The sequence below is a fragment of the Hyaena hyaena genome, unplaced genomic scaffold, assembly GCF_003009895.1.
Source record: "Hyaena hyaena isolate Hyena2069 unplaced genomic scaffold, ASM300989v1 scaffold_295, whole genome shotgun sequence".
Taxonomy (NCBI): domain Eukaryota; kingdom Metazoa; phylum Chordata; class Mammalia; order Carnivora; family Hyaenidae; genus Hyaena; species Hyaena hyaena.
In genome coordinates this window covers 1,187,600-1,209,078 of record NW_024080928.1, presented here as the reverse complement: position 1 = coordinate 1,209,078, position 21,479 = coordinate 1,187,600, and the positions used below count along the sequence as shown (strand labels likewise).

Sequence of the window (21,479 nt, the reverse complement as noted above, 5' to 3'; positions counted from 1 at the left end):
GGTTTTGGCTCGTTCTTTTAACCAATTTACAATGTAACCAAAAGACGCGTTTGTCTTTTCTAAACATTTGTAGTGCCTAGACTAGAGGCGGACACACCCGAGCTCACTTGGTGACTCTCTGCCAACAAGCTGTACCTCAGGGTGTGGCCGGCAGCGCGTTCCTGTTGAGGCAGCTGTGTGCCTCGGCCACGATTCTCAGGGCTTCTCTGGAAGGATCGGGTGGCCTAGGGCATGACACTGGGGTGCAGGCAGGGCCTCCCTCCTCAGGCACACCCTGGGGCCGTGGTATCCCTCTCCTGGGCCTTCTTCCAAGTGTGTGAGCCACTGCCACTGGCGGTTTCACCTAAGGATGGCGCTGAGTCACATAACAGAAGCATGCGATCTTACTTCAGAAGCTTTCCCGGCCGCAGCGTCACTCCAGTGTGATTCTGGGATCAGTCCATAGAATCACAATAATGACCATAACCACCAATGGTCGTGTCACTCTTCACACCCCACAAAAATTTTCCTGTGTATCAAAAAACCAAGACCTAGAGTTCTGATAACTAGCGGACCACTGAATTCCCAGTTTGCTGGCTTCCCCCTCTCCCTGAGATATCTCAGGCAACCTGAGCTAGTGTGGAACATAGAGGTGGGAGTATGGCACAACTACGGCTCTGTTTATTCATTTCTTAAAAGGAAAAACGTGCTTTGTATTTTGTAAGGAAAAATACCATATTTTACTCTAATATCTGCCTGGTGAGGAGGCATAAAGAAACCATTTTGAGGACTTGGTCATAGAAGAGTGAACATTCTATGTCAGGAATATCATTCTTCCCATACCTTCTACTCTTGATCAAGTCTGGGTCTACTTCCCTCTACTTTTATGCCAATAGAGCTTATTTCTAATGATTGTTGTCCCGGAAGCTTTCATCTATATGCTGATTTTTTTACTCTTGCCCACTGCACATTCCTGCCTCATTCAGAAACCACTGTTCTTTCCTCATCCTCATTGGAATCGCAGAATCTGCTAGGGTGATCATCATCTTGGGTTACATCTGTGGTCCTGGTGTGATTATGAACGATGTCCCAGGCTTGAAAAGAAAGTAAATGGTCACTCTCACACCTTCCGGTATTTTGGCCACACTTCCTCTGTTCTCACTGTCTCATTATCTTGCCTTCACTCACCTCCTGCCGTCCTTCTTGGGGACATCCACTCCACCCTAATGACATTCTGGCCTCACACATCACTGACCCACCGTCCCTTCATCCTGCTCCCGCCACTCACAGGTGCCATCTTGCCTCACACCGCTCATCACTGTTCAACAGATGTTGGCTGGGGAGCCCCCTGGGAGCCAGGCGCTGCCTTCGCTCTAAGCACCAGTTCTTGAATATTCTCTCCCATGACCCCAACTTCCCACTGTCCCTCTTCCCTTCCTTCACTCTCGGTGATCCTGCCTTTGACCTTTCTCATTGCCTTGGTTCATGCCCTCATTCCCAGGCTATCTGGTTTTTCTTGGTCCCACTTTTTTCAAATCTGGCTTAGCTCTCCTGCCGGCGTTTCTGTGTCATATTGATTCACTGTGTCTGCCTCTCCTGCTAGCTTCTGAGCTTAGGAGCCCTGTAAGGACATTATGATTTTCTGTTTACCCCTGAATTCCTCTGCTATCCTGCATGTTTTCAGTCCTTGGCAAATAAACTGAATTTGCTGTTCTTTTTTACTTCCAGAAGCACAGCCCTTATATGAATAACTGTCTCTTCATTTCTGCCATCAAAAGGCTAGTTCTTTTGCCTGGCTTGTTGAAGAAGATGTATTTCCACTTCTCATTTTGCTGTCAGAATCGTTCCTGTTCCCCTTAAATTAGCTTCTTTTGCTAGGGGGTAAGAAGCGCCCTGGTTCTCTGTCGATCTCTGTCCCGCTCCAGGTGCCTCGACCCTGGGCTGGTTTCCATCCTGCAGCAGGCTCCCTCTTCTGCCTTCCTTTGTGTCCTCAGGCACACTGGCTATTTTCTCTTTGAAATGTGCTCATCTCATCCATGAGCCCTGTATTTGTCCTTATACCGATCAGAACAGTAAGGCAGGTTGTGTTCTACCTTCTCTTACCTTGAATTACACAGTGGTTAGTACTGTTAATGTCATCCTTAAAAAGCAGAGTATAGACGAGCCACCCAAGCCCTTCCTTCCCCACTGATGGGAGATAGAATAAATATGTCATATGCACTGTTTTGCCCCGTAGGCATGTAAGAGGTCTAAAGTTATTCTGGATACACTTCTGCTTATTAAAATTTTCTTCATTGTTTTCTTACGTATGAAGGAGAAGGCTTCATTGCAATGATTCTTGGGTCACTCTTTGCATAAGACTAAGGCATGGCATGGATTTGCACCAGTCTGAAAGTTGGAAAGAAACTTTTTAAAAGAAATGTAGCAGTAAACAGTACTTAAGTGCCTTTTGTGGATGTCATTCTATATCAGATGCTCTGAAATGAATGTGCCGCGAAGTTCAGTCCTCACATAAGCAAACCCTTCACACATGAAAAGATTTAAGATCATTTGAAAATCTATTAATGATTGTCTCCTCTTTCGTACCAGACCTCTTGGTTGATACTTGTTATCCAAGAGGGCCTTGTGTAATATTGTGCACAGGGGTCTTGCACATACATCTCTAAGCTCCTTGGAGTTAGGGATCATGTTCTTTGCAGGTTTAATGTTTGGAGCTTCCAGAAAGAACTTAAAGATACTTTGCATTTAATAGATGTCTGTTGAATTGAATATCGTGAAGTGCAAATTAACACAGTTGTGAATGTTGGAGAAAGATAAAGATTCATGATCACTTTCCTAAAGGTGAGTTTCAAGTTGGGTTTTGAAAAGAAGAAGGACTTGTCCAGAAAAAGAGGAGGAGAAAAAGGTGCCAAGCATTTCCTCAAAAGCAGGGCCTTCTGGATTGAAAGATTTAATTCCTAAGGATTAAGAGTATAGGAATGTCACGCCCTACTCCTTCCCAAGATTTTCTGGTGGTGTTGATGATGACGTCTTCTCAGGGTTAGAAGAACATCAGAAGCCATCACACTCTGCCACCGCCATCCCTGTTTGTGAATCCCTTCTGTGGGGACTGACACTGGATTGTTCACGGAGTGATGTAACATGAGCGGGACCAGAATACTTACCTGGGCTTCTCTTTGTTATTTTTCAGGAAAGGGAAGCCTTCTCTCATGTTGTCTTTTGAACTTGGATTTGTTCTGGGTAAATCTGAACTTGATGCTTCAGGTGTCTGTTTTTTGGCATTGGTCAGGACTAGAATTTACCATCTGTGACTAGGGGCCCATTTCTAAAACCCACATCCTCTTCTACAGGGCTAATTTATCTTTGTAAACAGATACCACCATCAGAAGGGAGGGTGGTGCTCATTCACTTCTCACCTGATGTGGGCCCTTCTCTTAGTAGAAGCATCATGAGTTAGGGTAGATGGAGGCTCCCTTGTCCTGACTGTAGGAGATCACAGAACTTAGGGTTAGAAAGAGTCTTCATTCATTCCATAAATATTTATTACATGGGGCGTTGAGCGGTGGGCTGGGGGCGTAGTGGTGAAAAAACCAGATGTGCTCCTCACCTTGCTAAGATGAATGACCGAGCAAGGCACCTGTGAGTCACATAAGCTGTGGCCCTCCAGGGGTCGGCAGCAGGGCCCCGGGCCAGCCGCACATCTGCTTGAGCCGTCCTGGCCCGCTGGTTCTATAGAGGACCGTGAGTGTCTCCCCATGGGCCTGAGCATGATCTCCTCACTTTGTTGAACATCTCCTGCTTCGGACGTAACTTTGAAAGCACCATGTGTTACTAGCATATTTTGGAAAGCCTTTCTCGTTTTAGGCTGTAGCGGGAAGCTGTTGATCACAGTCTGAGAACTGGGTTTTTATTCAAGGACATGTAATTAACAGCACTGTGTGTACATTGTACGTACGCCGGGCAAGAGAAATGCCCGAGTGAGGAGGTTTGCACTAGGCCAGGTGCGTCTTGGATTAGGGTGGTAGAAGTGGAATTAGAGCCGGGGAACACATGTGAGATACGTGGTGAAACTGGAACAAACTTGCCTTCCAACCCATTGGATGTGAGGTAAAACAGAAGTGGTTTGTGGCATGAGGTTAAGTGTCCAGGAGAACCATGAGGCCATTAGGCTCAGGACGGAAGCTTGGCATAGACCAAGTTCTCACTGTCTCCCTGGCACCTGGCACAAAATAGGCACTCACTAAATGTTCGGCAAGTGACTGAACAGAATAGGGATGATTTACAGGGAAGCATGTTTGATCTGGAAGAATGAATGGATTTGTTCATTCATTTAGTAAGCAAACATGGAGTTCTGTAAGGTGGGGGAAGGGCTTTTCATGAGGACAGCCGTGCCCCATTGGCACCGAAAGGAGAAGGCGAGGAAGAGCAGGGCGTTCGCAAGCTTGCCCCATGTGTTACGTTTCTTACGCTGGGCTGCTTCTCACATGGCCAATTGGAGAGAACGTTTGCACCTGTGATACTTTCTAAAGCCTGATTGCTGTTAATGAAATAATTCTATTTCAGTAAAATGAAGACAAAGAAGATACATATCCTCCCATCTCTAATTAAAGAAAAAAAAAAAGATCTTACTGATTCAGGGCATCTGACAGCCGCGCTGGGTTTTGGGTCCCAGCCAGCGGCTCTTGCACATTTGGGCTTTTGTTCTCCATCCGACTTTGAGATTCATGCTGACCTGGTCTCAATAACCGCTGTGGATGGGTTCATAGTGGCCTCAAGGAAAGAGCCTCCTTTCCCTCTAAAAGGGTGTCAGGCCTCCCTGGAGGGTGCTTGCCCCATTTCTCACTCTCTGCTTGCCTGTTTCCTAGGACTGCATCGACGTGGGCTGGTGGGAAGGAGAGCTCAACGGCAGACGAGGAGTGTTCCCCGATAACTTCGTGAAATTACTTCCGCCTGACTTTGAAAAGGAAGGGAATGTAAGTCTTGCTGGCTTTGATGTCGGTGCTCCACACGCTGACAGAATGGTGGCTTCCCTTGGGGGGGGGTTCTCGGGATGCGGGGTGAGGGGGGTTGAGTGGGTCACTGAAGAGCCCTGGCATTTTACTTCGATGCACCTGGTATCTGAGCCCTTGGCTCTTGTGTAGGCTGGGTGGGGTGTGAACAAGTCCATTACTCTCCACAAGCATCAGTTTCCTCTATGACAGCTAGCGACAGCGATCCTTACTCTAATGTTGCTGCATGAATAAACAAGATGATGTGTGTAAAGCACTTGGTTCAGCACCTGGAACATATAAGCACCCTAATGACAAGACCCTTCGGGGACTCCATTTAAGTAGACTGCCTGCATCCTGTGTAGTATGTCCTTGGGGATGGTGAAGTGCCCAATATTGTGGAAGTGGTTGAAAAGCACATTGTGAAGCTGAGAGCGAGGCCAGTGACATTCCTACACTGTGTGTCTATATGTATTCACCCCTGACCTGTTTTCTCTTTGTGAGGACTCATTTTCCAATGCCGCTGTTTAAATGAGCCAGCCAGTCTTTGCTTCACCGCAGGTGTATTGTTTCTCTGATGAGATGTAACAAGAAATGTTGACAACTTAGAAGCACTTTATAGTATAAGGGAGGCAGCACCTTGGTCTTTTCCATTCTGTCCTGCACCTCGGGGCTCTTTGCCCAGGCTTTCACTTGACTTCCGTCTGCCTTTCTGGACTGGTTCCTATTTATGCCCATCAGGGCTCTGCTACTGGACCATGAACCTGACTGGGACCCATGACCATTCCCAGGGAGCTGACATTTATGAAGGATAGCTGCATCCTGGCAGATTGGTTGCTAAGGATACTAAACAGTATTGATGGTATGCTTACTGCTTAGATGAACACCTGTGGTTGTTCGAGAAGTTGCATGGTGTTGGTACCCACCAAGATGGTGCCCCATAGATCTTTACATTGGCTTGGAGCCTAGGGCCATACATTCTACACTTATGGATAGGTCACTTTCTTATATTATGTAGCTGAAGAATGTTGTACTCTCTTGGAACTGAGTTTGGGGTTGAGAGAATCTGGATTCTGCTTCCTAGTTGTGGGGAATAAGCTCAGGGAATTCCTAAGCTCGTTCCCCACACCTAGGGTTTTCTAGATCCCTGACACTTAACTGCTGGTCCATGTGCCACACTTGATCAGCATTACCTGGAGCTTGTTAGAATATTCACACTCCACTCTAGACCTGGCACCTCAGAACCTACATTTGAAGATGGTCCTCAGGTGACCCGTTGACACATTACACATTACACCTTAAAGTTTGGGAAGCACCATTTAAGTGATGACCATCCCACCTTCCAGTTCCTCACCATATTTTAGGAGAGGAATAAATTCTCAGAACAGAGAGGAGCTCAGCATTCAAGAACAAAAACAATTCAAGCAAAATCACATGAGCCATTTTACTAGATGGTCGTGGTGGTGGGTTATCAGTTGACAGAATCCATCCCTGAGAAAAGCAGATGCTAACATTTGGTAATGTCCGGATAGTAGATGGTTTGAAACATTAGGACACAGGAGTGAGGTTTGGCAGACATCTACAGAGCGTAGTGGTTGTGAGTCCAGGCTACAGCATCGGACAGACCTTGCTTGAATCGTGGCCCTGTCCATTGCTTGTTCTGTTCCTGGTCAGCTCGCTGAATGTGTCTAAGCCTCAGTATTTTCATCTGGATGCGTGTGAGAAGAATCGTTCCTACTTTGTTGAACTGTTGAAAAGGTATGACATCTTAAGCACAGCTACTGGGTACTTGGTGGATGCCGCGTATAGGTTAACAAGTATGGTCTTAGTGTAGTGACTGTTGTCACAAATGTGGGAAGGCTCCAGGTCAAACCGTGCAGTAATGATAGAAGTCTAACTCTGGTTCATCTTGCTTCAGCTGTCAAGTCAACACAGTTATCTTGATGTCTTTATGAGCTTCCCTGGGAACCCAAATGCATCCGAGAACTTTGATGATAGCCTTTAAAAAGAAATCTAATGCTTTATAAAATATAGTCGTAGAGACAAACAGGCACAAAATGGCATAATCTTCATGTTATTTCGCATCCTTTTTCCGGATCTGCTACCTGACAGTTAGATTTTATGTTTATTCATCCACTGTGTGTGTCTTGGGTCCCTTCTCTTGGCCCGGCCACCTTGCGGGTTGATGTGTGTACACACACTTCCTGCCTCTGTGGGCTTAGGGTCTGGCAGCAGGTCTGATGCTCAGGGCCATAGAGACATGCCAGACCTTGCCTGCATTGTGGCACCTTGCCTTCTAGTTCCCTGTCATGTTTCTGTGGGGCAGTAAATACACCAGGTGAGAGCGATCCCATGGCACACTCTTCTAGAACCTCTGCTCTGTTCCATAAGGCATTAAGGGAAGACTTCCACTGAGAGAGTGAAGTTGTCCGTGAGGAGTAGACTCTGCTTGCTCGTTGAGGCATGCACACTCCTTGGGACCCCATGGGCATCTCTCCAACCTCAGACAGGCAGCCGTCGTCTCTTTGATAGGTCTTTTAACCTTGTCCCTAAGAAGCAGAAAACTCAGTTGGGGAAAAACAGTGGTCGTACCTGTCAGACAAAATAATACCTGCAGCTGAGAAGTGATCGTGTGGTGTGGCATTTAGCTTTTAGCCAATGGAAAATATTACATCCCCTTTCTCCCCTCTGGCCCGTAAAACCGGCCAACCAGCTTTGCCCTGGCTGTTGCACCAGCCTTTCTCGCCACACGCAGAGTAGTGGGGGGTTGGCGACAGCGTGTTGGGAGCTGGAGCTGTTGTTTGCCGAGCCGACTGTGTAAAGATGATTAGAATCATTAACACAAATGCACCGTGTGAATGACAGAGTCTGAAACGTTCTGCCCCCGGTTTCAGCACATGTCATCTTGTCCTGCCAGTGGCTGGGGTTGTGACCATTCACCCAGAAAAGAGGATGGTCTGGGGTGATTATGGTAGATGACAGCAAACACCATCCAGCCAGCAGCAAACCTCCTGAATCAGGAGGCATCACGGAGGCATCGTGACGAGGCTGGCTCCTTGCCGCTGCGGTGCGGACCCCGGTGGTTACCACCGAGCCTTTCGGAATTTCCTGGAGGGCTTTCTTTCCAAGGGTGCTGGGAAGATTCTCGCTCACCAGGTGACAAACGCTTTGGGGCTTTCTCTCAAGATATTCCCAGTGGGGGGAGCACCCGCTGATCTCTTGGTGCATATTTTAGAGCAATTATGTAAGCTATTTATGAGAGAACCTTGATTCAATGGCTGTCTGTTTATTTTGAGACTTGACAGTAAAATTGAATATCAAAATGGAAAGATTAAATATTCCGAGAGCTCTACTGAAGCAATCAACGTACCGGCTCTGTCATCATTATTGAAGGAAAATGGGGAACTTGGGCTCTCAAGAACAGAAAACTCACTGTCATTAACAAGGTAGAAGACATGTTCTGAAAGATAATGTCTCTGAAAGATTGCTTTTGAAGAAAAACTCTCAGGCTCTAGCACCTTAAACAGAAACTGTTCAAATCCCCCAAAGAAGACACCACTTTCCTAGTATAACCGTGTCAGGAACCAGAGTGCCACCAAGGTTCTCGGAGGTGTTCGCATCGCGAATGTTCTGCAGTGGAGGGTCTGCCTCTCAGGAACACAGAAGCCTTCCGTCAGAGATTTCTAAAGATGCCTGTGGCTGTGATGCAGGCTCACCCTTGCCAACTCACAGAGACTTCCCCAGCGAGCAGACTGCCAGCTTACTAATTGCAACAAGAATGGAAATGTCAGCCAGTCTGGAACACATGGGCCTGCCTGCCCTGGGCGCTTGCTCCCACTGGGCCTGGCTTTCTCGAAGCCAGATTCTACAGGAAACCACATGTATTTGGTGCTTTCTGGAAGAGTAAGGAAGGAAAGCGAGAGGTGCTAGTCATTCTCACCAACGGTCTTGCAGGCCTAGCTTGAGACCCCCCCATGCATCAGGGGGGAGGCCGTGCCAAGGCAGCTGCGTGTTGAATTCAGCTAAGCCCAGATGCTCTTTGCAAGTGCACTGCACCTTTGGCCTCAGCAGCTTTCCATTTTCTTTTCTATTTTCACAGCTGACCGGACCCTTCTTGTTCATTGTCGGTCTCCAGACGCATTGTGGTACAGTCAAGTAGGTCTCCCACATTCCCAATCATGGTTGAGTGCCAACCTTAAGATTGTTCTAGATCACTCAGCAGTTGTGTAGGGTCCAGACTTTTAGATTAAAGGAGGACTTTTCCTTGATTTCTGCAAGGACTAATCCACTGTAAGTGGGTTTTGCCTGTGTAACTGTGACCACATTTTCTTTACCAAGTTCTTCAGAGGCCCCTTACTGTAGCCCCCATCATCTGACAACCCAGTGTATAAAACTGTCTCGGCCCAAATTTTCTTTGTTCCTAGTCCTGTCCTTTAGCTTTTTGAGAACCATTCTTTCTGGTTTCTAAAGATGTCCAATGAATCATTCCCCCAAATAGTCTTTCAAAAAGAAACAATTATGTATGTGCTTTTTTATAAAAAAAAATGCACTTATAACCTTGTCTGTACATGTAATTTTCTGGGTAATTTCACATGCAGAGATGGGGATGGTCAAGGCATCAGTGTCACCCAAGTATGACTTAGTGATGGTGACCCAACTGAGTTCTCCTGAGGTGGGCTGGGCGGCACGCCTTCTCCCTTCTCTGCTGGTACTTACAGCCCATACTCTCTCAGCTGAGCACCTCACTCAGTGTATTCTTGCCTGAGGTGATTCTCTGTCATCATTCCTTCTGAAACGTCATCTCTTTAAGGCAAAGCCCAGGTCCCAAGCCTCTCCTTCATGGGCCTGAAAGTGTGTGTCTTAGTTCCGTCTACTATAACAGGGTGGTTTATAAACAACAGAAACGTATTCCTCACAGTCTGGATGCTGGGAAGTCCAAGATCAAGGTGCCAGCAGATTTGGCATCTAGTGAAGGTCCACTTCTTGTTTCAGAGATGGCCCTTCTTGTTGTGCCCTCATACGGCAGAAGAGGTAAGGGAACTCAAAGGGGTCTCTTCTATTAGGACACTCATTCCATTTACGAGGGTGCCACCCTCGTGGCCCAATCACCCGCAAAGGCAACACCTCAAAACACCACCACCTTGGGGATTAGGTTTCACCATATGAGTAGGGAGTCCATTCAGTGGATGAACATTCAGTCTGTAGCACATGCTTGGTATGTGGTTGGCTCTCAGGAATCGCTTGTCCTTTGGTCATTGGTGACCAGATATACCTTCCCTTCCTTCGGTCCCTCCCCTTCTACTTACTTCTCTCTACTAGTATGAAAGAGGAGGAGGGGCAGGGAGAAGCCAGGCCCCTTGGCAGATTCCTCTTTCCAGACAGAGGGTAGCTCAGGTCTTTCTATCTGGATGTGAGGTCTGGGCATGGGGTTGAGGCTTTGCTTTTAGAGTGGGTGGAGGGAGCGAAGGCTGGAGCCAAGAGGGTAAACTACGCGAGCATCTTGGGGAGAAGCCAAATCCTGAAGCCTGGATGGCTACCCAGTAGGCTGGCAGTCTGGCCAGGCCTAGCCAGGAGACAAGGGATGCAGGCCACCAGACCCAAGGTTAAGGAGAGGAAACTCAAGAGAGACCCTGCCAAGAGCAGGTTTTCATGGTGGCTCCCAGGGAAGTCCTGTGCTAGGGACTCCTTAGGGTGCAGAGGGGCAGTTATAGATACTGAGCCTAGCCCCAGCCGCACTCTTGAAAGGTGTTGGCAATCTACCAGGGACAGGGGAAGAAAGGGTGGCGTGGAGGGCTTGGACTGTTTCTAAAGCCACGAGGGGTGCCCTGGTCTGGAACTGTACATTTTTGTCCCCTCTCTAGCCTCACACAGACACTTCTAGAGAACTTAGCTGGATGCCTGGAAGACAGCTTCCCAAGACTCGAAATCGAGCCAAGATTTGCTCCCAGAATTTTACCATATTCCTCCAACAAAGCCCCCTAAAGGGCACGCAGCCATCAAGCGTACGCCTCTCTGGTTACTTTCAACAAACCACATGTGTGGGGCCAGAGTTCTGAAGGCAAGAGGCCAAGCGGCCAATCAGAATTCCTGCCAGAGAGGCCAGTTGAGCCAGCTGATGAGCTCTTTGCCTGGGACTGGCCAGGCTTGCCAAACAAAGGGCAGAGTCAGCTCTGAAATCCATCAGCAGGAAGTAAAACTTGCCTTCCTGCTGCCTTCACTCCAGAACATTCAGATCTATTTCCTTCCTGGCAATAATGGTAAGCAATCAGATCTAGTTAATGTATCCTGTGAAGGATGGTGTTTGCTTCCGTGTCCAAGCCAACGAGTCTACGCTGCAGACGCGCACGCAGGCGCACGCAGGCATGTACGTCCTGCATACGTGAAGACCATGGAAGGCATCCTGCTCTCCTAGGAATCAGAAAATGGTGGTCCAGTGATGAATTGCCACAGTCTGGACACTGAGAGGTGTGAGTTCTGGGCCCCCTTTGGCCACCGCCTGGCTGTTGACACGGCCCATGTAGACCTTACATTTTTCAGCTGTGGAGGGGACCCTGGGATCACTCGCAGCTCTAACATTCTCTGTTTTTAGCATCAGTCTGCAAATTGAACAGGCTGAAGCCACCTGAATTTGGCTCTGGAGTGTTCTATTTTCACGACGGAGGGAGGGAGAAAGAGAAGAAATAGAACAAGTGCCTCTAAAAATCCATGACTCAAAATACTCACCCGAGTTGAAAGGGTGTTTCTGAGCACACACGTGTGGTGCTCGTTGATGCTGGTAACCACGGCAGAGAAAGCATCAGCCTCCTGGTTAACCTGGGGGCCCCTTCCGTCCTGTGTCCCTCATCCAGTCACGATCGGACATTTGGGGGAAAACCAGCTGAGCGACGTGCTTATGACTTTTCATGTGAGAATCAGGAGTGCCTGTGCTGAAGTTTTCAGTGTCCCATTTTGCTACAGATCTTCCCAGCCCGCCTTCTCGATTCTCACTGCCCTGTCTTCTGTTGCATTTGAAGAAGAAACTCCCTGTATGTAGGCTCACATGCAATCTTCTCTTAATCATCTGGGGGGCCGTCTACAGCTACCTGCAACCCTGGCCCTGGTTTTGGTTTCGAATGACCTTAAAAGGCCTCTTATTTGCAAATGTGGCATCCTTTCTCATCTAAGGAGGCAGGAAGGCTAAGGTTGGTGGAATCAGAGAGTGAAGTCAAGTCAAAAGAAGAAAAACAAGACAACCTGTAACCATACTCTGCTAATAAGCAAAGCTGGCCCCCGGCCGGCGCTGACCAGGCCTGAGGGACACAAGACAGTCACGGACCGTTGCGTCTTTTTAACACCGCCCCCGCCTGCCTCTGCGGGTGCCAGGGCTCCTCACGAAAGCTCACGTCTCAGCCTCCTCCCTCTGCCACAGTCAAGCGCACGCTTACCATGACTGCGTTGGTCACACGCTGTCTAGTAGCCTCACACGTCCTGTCCCCTCTCTCGGTGCCCCTCTGCGCTGCCTTGTCACACACTTTGTGTGTCTGCTACATGCCAAATCTGACACGACACTAAGGGATTTTTTTTTTTTATACAGTAATCTTGGAAAACATGACAGCTTATAATTGTTTTTTTTTTTTTTTTTTAAATCTGGGGTCCTTTGGTTTGAGGCAAGGTTGCTGGGGGAACAGCCTCGGCCAGAGGCTCGTGTGAAATTGGTTGCAAAAATTTTCAAACGAGCAGGAAGTGAGGAAGACATCCATTGGGTAGACATCTTTGGGGCGTGGCTGGGAAGAACGAGGCCACAGGGTGTCGGCCATTCTGTGAGTAAGAAATTACTCTGATCCTGAGGTAAAGGAAGGTTAGTTGGCAGAGTTTCAACAATAACATCACTAGGTAAACACACATCTGTCCCCAGTCTGATTTACAGAAGGACAGAGAGGGAGGCAGAAAAGAAGAAATTGGGGTGGAGAGCTGGAAGGCGCTGACACACAGGGCCTTCGGCCAGCACACGGCCTGTATGCGGGGGGAGGTGGCCCTTAGAGCATCTTTCCTTCTCTTGTTATAATGAAGTTTGTCTGTACTCCTCTAGACAGCACCGAAAAATACTAAGAAGGAAACATGCACACACCCACGTGCCCAAAATCCTGCTCTAGTCCCATGTCACACTATTAATTTATTCCTTCCCAGTCTTTTTCTCTTGCTGTACATTTTCTAACATAGTTGATTTGAGCTCATACTGTAGCTGCAGTTTGATACCTGTTTGTTTGTTTGTTTCAAACTTTCACATACTACAGCTTCCTCTGCTTTTGTCCACTCTGTGCATGGTATATGGCCGTGTGTGCTTTGCCTTGTGGATGCTCTCTGACAAGGCGGCTCCTTCACAATGGTTAAGAGCATGCCTGTGGGTCAGACAGCATGGGGCTGGGCTCCGAGCCCCCCGCTCTACTTAATAGCCTGGTGACTTTGGGAAACAGCTTCATCTCTTTAAGCCTCACTTATTTCATCTGCAAAGTGGGCATAATAATGCCACTGCTTACAGAGTTGTCAGAAAGATTCAACAGGCAGTGCTTACTGACGCCCTCTGTTTATGAAACCGCCTCCTCTTAAGAGAGAGGTAATATTATTGTCATTTTACAGACGGGAAGGTTTAGCGCAGTGAGTTCACTTGCCCAGTGTCCATGGCTCGGAACTGGAAGAGATCAGTCAGGCTCTGAAGCCCCACCTCTGGGCCACCATGCTGCCCTACCCACGCGAGGTAACTTGGCCAAGTCACCCAGCCACTGAAGAGCAGAGGTGGAATGTCATGGAATCCAGAGCCTCCATGCTGCGGTGCCTCCTGAGAGGTTTTACTCTTGAAATAGTTTCTTCCGGCGCTCTAGTACAATAGGCACTGGTGGGCACTGGTGGGCACTGGTGGGCACTGGTGGGCACTGGGGGGTAGGGGCCTAGGACTGGCGGGGGCTTGTGCTGGTCCCTGCAGTGATATCATAGTGGTACCTTTCCAGAGTGCAGGAGAGAGTTTGTGCAAGTGTTTGAAAATCATCGGTATGTGAAGCCCAGAAAAGGCATGAATAGCAACTTGGATCATATTCTCAAGCCGTCCCTGTTTCCATCTTTTCTTAATGATTTCGACATCGAGATGGTTCTCTTCTCGCCTCTGGCTCCCGTCTCTAAGAAGGGCGTCCAAGAATTGTGCCCTGGCTGGATTCGTGGCCCCTGAACCATTTGCCAAATCCAGCCTGACCATCTTTCTCCTACGGTCGATCCTGGAACTGGTTCAGGGATGGATGCCACTGATTGCATTGCTGCCTCGTCACCTACAGGGTGACAGGTTGTGAGGGAAAAACAAATTGTGGCAAAAAAAGAAAGCTCCATTCCCGTTTCCAGGGTACAACTGTTCTGTGGGGGGAGCCTCACAAATGGGCCGCCAGCCTTGGGGTCAGAAGGCGCTGAAGGCTTAGAACCGTACCCGGCCCCTTGGCCTGCATTTGCTGAAGGTCCCACATCCGGAGCAGATCTGATTTCGAGCTGTCCCAGTGACTCTCCTGAATCACTTGGTTATTCGGCAGATTAAATCTTAATTGCAAATGCGGTTTCAGCGTAGGAGGACCATTGTGCTTGCTGGTTTCAGGCCATTTTTGCTGAGCCGTGCTTTTCCAGAAGGCTGTTACAAATTTAGAAAGGAGGAAATGGTATATTGCATTTGTCCATCAGAGTTTTGTTTTGCAGACCGAATTTATTTTAATCTTGGTTTAAAGGTGCCAAAACCTGACATCCCTGGAGAGAGTATTGCTCAATTATTTGGAGAGCTTCTGTGGGCTGTCCAAACTACATCTAGAAAACTCTGTCTGAGGTCCTTATGTGACGGGCCAGGCTTGCCAGCACTCTCATGTGTTATCATTTTGATTAATTTTTCAGAGACCCAAGAAGCCACCTCCTCCGTCCGCTCCTGTCGTGAAGCAAGGGGCAGGTAATGTACTTCCGTTCTGGCGACACCACGTGTGTCTGTGTGTATTTACAGCACTCTTGGTTGAAGCTCACGATTCGTAGCTTCACATGCCACGCGTTACCAAACTGGCAAGTTACCACTTGGTCTCAATGGGCAGATTTGAAATACACTGCTGTTTTCCCTAAAAACTAAACATCATTAAGATGTATCCCTGGTACGGTCAAAAAATGTAGCCTCCCAAAGAGGATGACCAGGAAGTCTTTGTTTTGGAGTAAACCAGTTTTTCTGTTTTTTGTATTTCTAATCAACTACTTTTTTAAATATTTTTTTTCTTAATTCATTTTTGAAAGAGAGAGGGAGAGGCAGAGAGAGAGGAAGACAGAGAATCCCAAGCAGGCTCAGTGCTGTCAGCGCAGAGCCCCACGCGGGGCTCGAACTCACAGACTGTGAGATCATGACCTGAGCCGAAATCAGGAGTCGACACTTAACTAACTGAGTCACCCAGGTGCCCCGAATCAGATGCTTTTGATGAAAGGAAAACATAATTGTCCTGCATTGCTCGTGCCCGCCTAATGTCGAGGGCCAGCTTAGGGGCGCTCGCTTCCCACGGGTCAAGGCCTCACCGCATATGTCCATCCTGTGTGGTGTGGTTAACCAAAGCTTGCACTTACTTCACTTACCTCCCCCCCCCCCAACAAAAATGTTATCCTGGCAATACATACTTTTTCTCAGAATTCTTTTTTAATCTTGAAAAGAGTCCAATTCACTTTTTCTGTATAATTCAGATACCCAGGGTGAATAATACAGGAAGACGTGATGCTGTTGGACATTTGGTAACCCGTTGCACACAGGGTTCTCATACATGAAAATGATCATTCATATTCCCCAATAGAATTCCTCTTTATAATTATTAAGAACTAATTATGGGGAGAAATTCCTCCATGAATAACTAGTTAAGTGGCATTTAAAAAAAAATTAACAACTAAAACAGAAGAAAAGTAGGGGTATTTTTAGTTCTGCACGTTAATAACTGTGGTATTTCTATAGCATTTAAAGTATGAATAAATTTCTAGATTGGTTTATTCACAGATCTATCAAGGACTGTTTTTTTTAAAGTTCTTTTGGTCTACTGAGTTGGGGGGGATCAACCTGACCCCAAAATCCTTTCTCATTCCTTTAGCATAGTTGAGAATTACAGAGATTAAGCCCTGAAACAAGGTGTTAATTATGTCGCCTGTTCCGCCCCCATCCTCGTTTGCATCGAGCAGTTTGATTTTGCCACCTAGTGGTTCACACCGGATCAGTATTTTTTTGTTGTTTGGAAATGAAAACTGGCTGTTGATTTGCTTTGCTCTGAAGACCCTTTTCCTAGAGGCCTTGGTGACGGATTACAGACCAAGGAGATGAGCCAAGTGGCCCAAGGCTCAAGTGGCCTAGAATGTAACCAGGATTGGACTCTTTGTGGTACAGGGATTGTCTGCTCCTCCTGCGTCTCTAGGAATGATAACGAACTTCTTCGTTCTCTTTAGAAGCCTAGCTTGTAGCATGATAGGCAAATTCTTTTCGTTTTAAAGCAATTTTACCGAAGGTTAGGCTGGCTCTGTTTAGCTATTTTCCAAGTGTTCTTATGCACCTGAGGCCATAGGAACTGCTGAAGACCCCAGGCGAGGGAGCAGCTGCAGTGCACATGGCCACGGGCGTGCGTGTGCGGAAATGTAATATGGAATATTTGAGGGATTCGGGCACAGATTGAGAGGACTGAGGGAGAACCACGTATCTTCTCTGCACATCCCTCCACTTGAAATGTGCTCTAGTTACTATTGCGGCATCGCGGACCGCCCCACATCTGGTGGCAGAAGACGGCGATCTTCTTATGCCCAAGGATTTAGGGGTCAGGAATTTGAACGGGACACGGCCGGGACATCTTGTCTCTCTGCTCCTTGATGTTTGGGACCTCAGCTGAGGCTGGAGGACCCCCTTTGTTGACTTCTCCCGCGGAGGTTCAGTAGCCCAGCAAATACGCCACTCAGGCTTTTATAACACAGACTTGGAAATTACCTGGTATCGTGTCAGCCACTGGTTGAAGCCATCACAAGCTGACCCACATTCCAGACAAGGGGACACAGGCCTCACCTCTTAATGGGAGGCGTGGCGAACGATTTGAGGCCGTCTTTTCAAACTGCTATGACATGAAATTCAGAGCAATAGCCAGTGACCATTATTTGACATTTGATGATCGACTTGTTTATACACATTTTCCACCCACACCTGGTGATTTCCTCTGACTGTTTTGATGCCTAAGAAAGTCAGATTTAAATATCAGAAAATATTAGTGGTGTTCTTATAAATTAAGGATGTATAGGCAAGCAAACTTAATGACAGAGGCCGGAAGTGGCTTCTGCCGTCTCTCAGCAGCGTGTTATTTGCCAGGTGACACCAGCCCTCCGCTTAGGGGGAGAAAAGTCTCTTGACTTTGCTGTACCTGATAAATATTTAAAATGCTGGTGTGTCTGTTAAATGGAGAGAGAGAACAAGCTCTGATCACTGCCCTCCTTTCCCCCTCAGGTACCACCGAGAGAAAACATGAAATTAAAAAAATACCTCCTGAAAGACCAGAAACGCTTCCAAACAGAACCGAAGAAAAAGGTATGAAGTCAAGTCTTCGTCGGTACAGATAGAACAGTGAGAGCCAAAGCGGTCGGCCCTGGGGCTAGTCCAGATTGCCCACAGAGTTTGTTTTTGTGTGGGGGGGGATATGGTGATTATGGTTTTGCCTTGGTTACTTTTAAATACCCCATCTCTGAGGAAATAGGAGAGAGGGTTCTGTGGTGCTCCTTTGGGCCAGAACCCCTCGTCAAATGAAAAGCAACCAGCCTAGTCCCTGAATACGTCGGGTTTCTTCCATCCCAGTCTTTCTGCCGTCACTGCCCTTCCTCCGCCAGCAGCATCCTGAAGTCAGGGTGCTGACTGGAAGGTTCTTGCGGGCTTGGATGTATCAGCCACACTTTGCATCCCACCATCTCCAGTGCCTAGTGCCGCAGGGTGCTGTTGAGGGTTGATGGGTGGATGTGACTTAGAGAAACTCCCATCCAGACCCATGAAAGCTGTCATCCTCCGTCACGACTGGACCTTTGACTCTCGCTACAGTGTCACAGACACATGTCGTTGGTCAAGAATGCTGGGGGCGGGGGGCACGGCAAAGCTGGGAGGAGCCAGCGTGGTGCCCACAGTCCCCTGACGGCGGTCGGGACTGTCATTTGAAGGGAAGTAGCTTCACCCACCTCACACGGTTTTACACGTGTGTTTGACTCCTGCCCTTCTGGGGGTGTCTCCCAAAGAAATCTGCGCCCTGCGGCGGGGCTCGTTTTGTTAGGTGTCTGGGATGTGACTGACTACATGTGTTATTATGAACAGGAGGCGGGACAAATTCCATTTTAAAAAGCAGTTGTTGGTAAGTCACAAGAGAGATGCTGAATTAATGAACGTGATTATTGGGAGGTGTCCCTGGGTGGCCTCATGAACGCTTACTGGGAAATTTAATATTTTATGTCAGTCTGCCAAAAGCTTTACCAACACCGCCAGCCCTTAAGAAGTGGCCCCTCTTGCTTCCACAGTGAACACTTAAAATTTGAGCTGTGGAACCTCATTGTGAAGGCCAGGTCTGTGTCCCAGATCAGTGAAAACACAGCACTGTGTGTGTGTGTGTGTGCGTGTGTGTGTGCGCGCGCGCTGTAGCGTAACCAGACGCTGCCCCCGTCCACGCAGACACGTGATGAGTTTCCAGCCAACAGCCAGGCTCTGTGATACGGATTCTTCCTGCTCTGCTCCATGCAGACTCCCCTAAGGGCTGGGCTTACATGTGGGCACCTACCCTCGTTGGCTGGCCAGGTGGCCACTCACTTTGGTTCCTTCCGCTCCTGCGGTTCCTCATTCTCTGCCTCGGTGGGTCAGGAAGGCAGAGTCCCTTGTCATAAGCAACAGGGAAGCCAGAGAGCCAGCCCCCCTCTGAGATGGGCCTTCCTGTTAGGTGGGTACAAACCCTCCTCCCATTTGTTCTGCAGGCTGCTGGACACCCCGCAGCCCCTCCCAGCAGGAGGCATCCCCCCTCCTTTGCGTGGTAGCCAGGCCCTGCCTCCTCTGGTCCCTGTGGGCAGAAATGAGTTCACAGCCTTCGGGGATGTAGCGTATTCCCCTTCTACCACGTGGGGGTGCGCACAGTGATACCTGTACGGTATCTGGTGGGCTTTTTAAAGCTTTGCCAATCCGACTGGTATGAGTTTGTGTCTGCGAGTAAAACACGTTGAGGGTCGCAGCTTAGCAGCGAACACAGGGAGCCTGCCTCTCCTCCAGCGGGGGGCCCTCTGAAGCTCCTTCTTTCTGAGGAAGACTGTGGATGCGTGCTTTTTTTTTTTTTTTTAACTTTTTTTGAGAGAGAGAGGTCACAAGTGAGCGAGGGGCAGAGAAAGAGAGAGAATCCCACAAAGAGCAGAGAGGGAGGGGAGGAGAGAGAGAAGCTGGGCTTATCAGAAGTGGGGCTCGTGCTCACCGGATGCGGGACTCAAACTCACCACCCGTGAGACCGTGCCCTGAGCCAAAGTCAGATGCTCCACCACTGAGCCCCCCCGGCGCCCGGACGCGTGCCTTTTACACCACGCACAGGGCAAAGCTAAGTGGGGACAGAAAACACGAAGCTTTTCAGTCACCCTGCTGCCCAGTTGGCTACCACATCTGACTTCAACTTCATTTTAATAGCTCTGACTCCATAAACCCTATGTAAAACCCCTGTTTACCTTCCAAGTTCAAACCGTGCACATAAAGAATCCAGGATTAGTTCTTTGTTCTTAGAAATGCCCCCCATTTTATTGGCTCCTGGCCCTTTACACAGGCTGGCCTGAGAGGCGTCAGGCCTCTTCCCTCCCCACACCCAGCAGGTTCCGAGTTTACCAAACTCATCAACCATTTGCTGAGCACCTGCTGTGTGCCAGGCACCAGGTAGCTTCTAGAGAGATGACTCGACGTGGGCCTGCCCTGGGGGCTATGCCAGGCCTGCACACACCCGGAAAGTAGCCAAGGGGAGCCTGGGGATGAAGGGCTGCCTTTATGAGGAAGTCAGGAAGTCTGCATCTGTGGGTGCGTTCAGCCGCTGAGAAGGGAGGGCCTGATGAGTAGGCCCGAGGTAAGATGAGTAAGGGCTCGCCCCCGGTGGGCAGTGGCCAGAAGGGCCCTCCAGGCAGGGGCCAGCCTGAGCAAAGGCGAGCAGCAGGCTGCAGCTGCTCAGGGCTGTTTCTAACGTGACAAAAAAGAAATGATGCTGTAAAAATAAGTAAATCAATGAAAAACTTTTTAAAAAGATGCCCTTTACCTTCCACCTTCACAAGTAGCATTCGTGATTTTTTTTTTTTAGAGAAGGAAACATGCAATCGACCCCTATGTACTGTCACTTACGCTAGATCTCTCTGTCTTCTTTATGCTTTTTAAACGATGACTTAAAGAAAGACCAGAGAGAGAGCCAAAACTGGATTTACAGAAGCCTTCCGTTCCTGCCATACCGCCAAAAAAGCCCCGGCCACCCAAGGCCAACTCTCTCAGCAGACCGGGAGCGCTGCCCCCCAGGAGGCCTGAACGGCCAGTGGGCCCCCTGACCCACACCAGGTACTGCTCTGCTCTTGCTGCTGGGGGCGGGGCAGGGGGGGTGGGCGGTTTTATTCATTGGTCGGTTGGTTTTATTCATTTTGAGAGAGAGAGAGAGAGTGGGGAAGGAGCAGACAGGGAAGGGGAGAGAGAGAGAATCCCAAGCAGGCTCTGCACTATCAGCGTGGAGCCCAGCACGGGGCTCGAACTCACAAACCATGAGATGGTGACTTGAGTCAAAACCAAGAGTGGATGCTTAATCGACCGAGCCACCCAGGCGCCCCTTCTGTGTGCTTCTTTAGAGCAAGCCCGCTGCCCTTCCGACTGGAAATGCGGGTATCATAGCCACCTTCACCCCCGGATGTCTTGCTGGCCCCAGGTGGTTATATCCCACTGGGAGCTCCATCCCCTGATGCTCCCCCTGCTCCCTGGGGCCTCTTTCCACATCCCCAGGCTCCCCGTGCCCTTGACTGCACGGCTTTGTTGTGGAACCAAGGACCCAGCATGGCAAACACTTAGTGTACATGTCCCCGCACTGTGAGGCGTGCCTGGCACCACGCACCCGTGTTCACTGGCTGGTGGGGCGCGTACGTCAGTGATGGGGAATCAGAGGTGCACATTGTCCTTCCAGACCTGAGATGCCCACCGCACAGCAAAGAGGTGTCGTCTTCTCTCCACAAGTTAATTGCCGGAACTTTCTACCATTACATGTGTGGTACATGTGTTGGCGTCATATACCAGAGCAAGCCGGTGGCCTGGAGGTCTTTCCATGCACCTGCAGACATACAGGTTTCGTTCTGACTTAAGTGTGCGTGGTGAGAGTCGCGTGGGGCCTTCAGCACCCTCGTGCTGGAGTCAGGCAGGCTTCCAGGCTTGCATCTCACCTGACCTCTCGGGCATATGAGCCTCATGTCACTGCCCCTCTCACCTCACTTTTCCCATCTGTAAATTGA

The 21,479-nt window shown here is 48.8% G+C and overlaps 1 protein-coding gene across 7 annotated transcripts in view; it reads left to right on the top strand.

Annotated features, from left to right (window-relative positions):
- The window catches only part of SH3KBP1 (SH3 domain containing kinase binding protein 1), a 330,852-nt gene that overhangs the window by 261,304 nt on the left and 48,069 nt on the right, over positions 1–21,479 (top strand). For all 7 annotated transcript variants that reach the window (XM_039247392.1, XM_039247394.1, XM_039247390.1 and 4 more), the window contains 4 exons: positions 4,845–4,952; positions 14,865–14,916; positions 17,461–17,541; positions 20,388–20,547. In XM_039247392.1, coding sequence (XP_039103323.1) covers positions 4,845–4,952; positions 14,865–14,916; positions 17,461–17,541; positions 20,388–20,547 — 401 coding nt within the window. The remainder of the gene's footprint in view (positions 1–4,844; positions 4,953–14,864; positions 14,917–17,460; positions 17,542–20,387; positions 20,548–21,479) is intronic.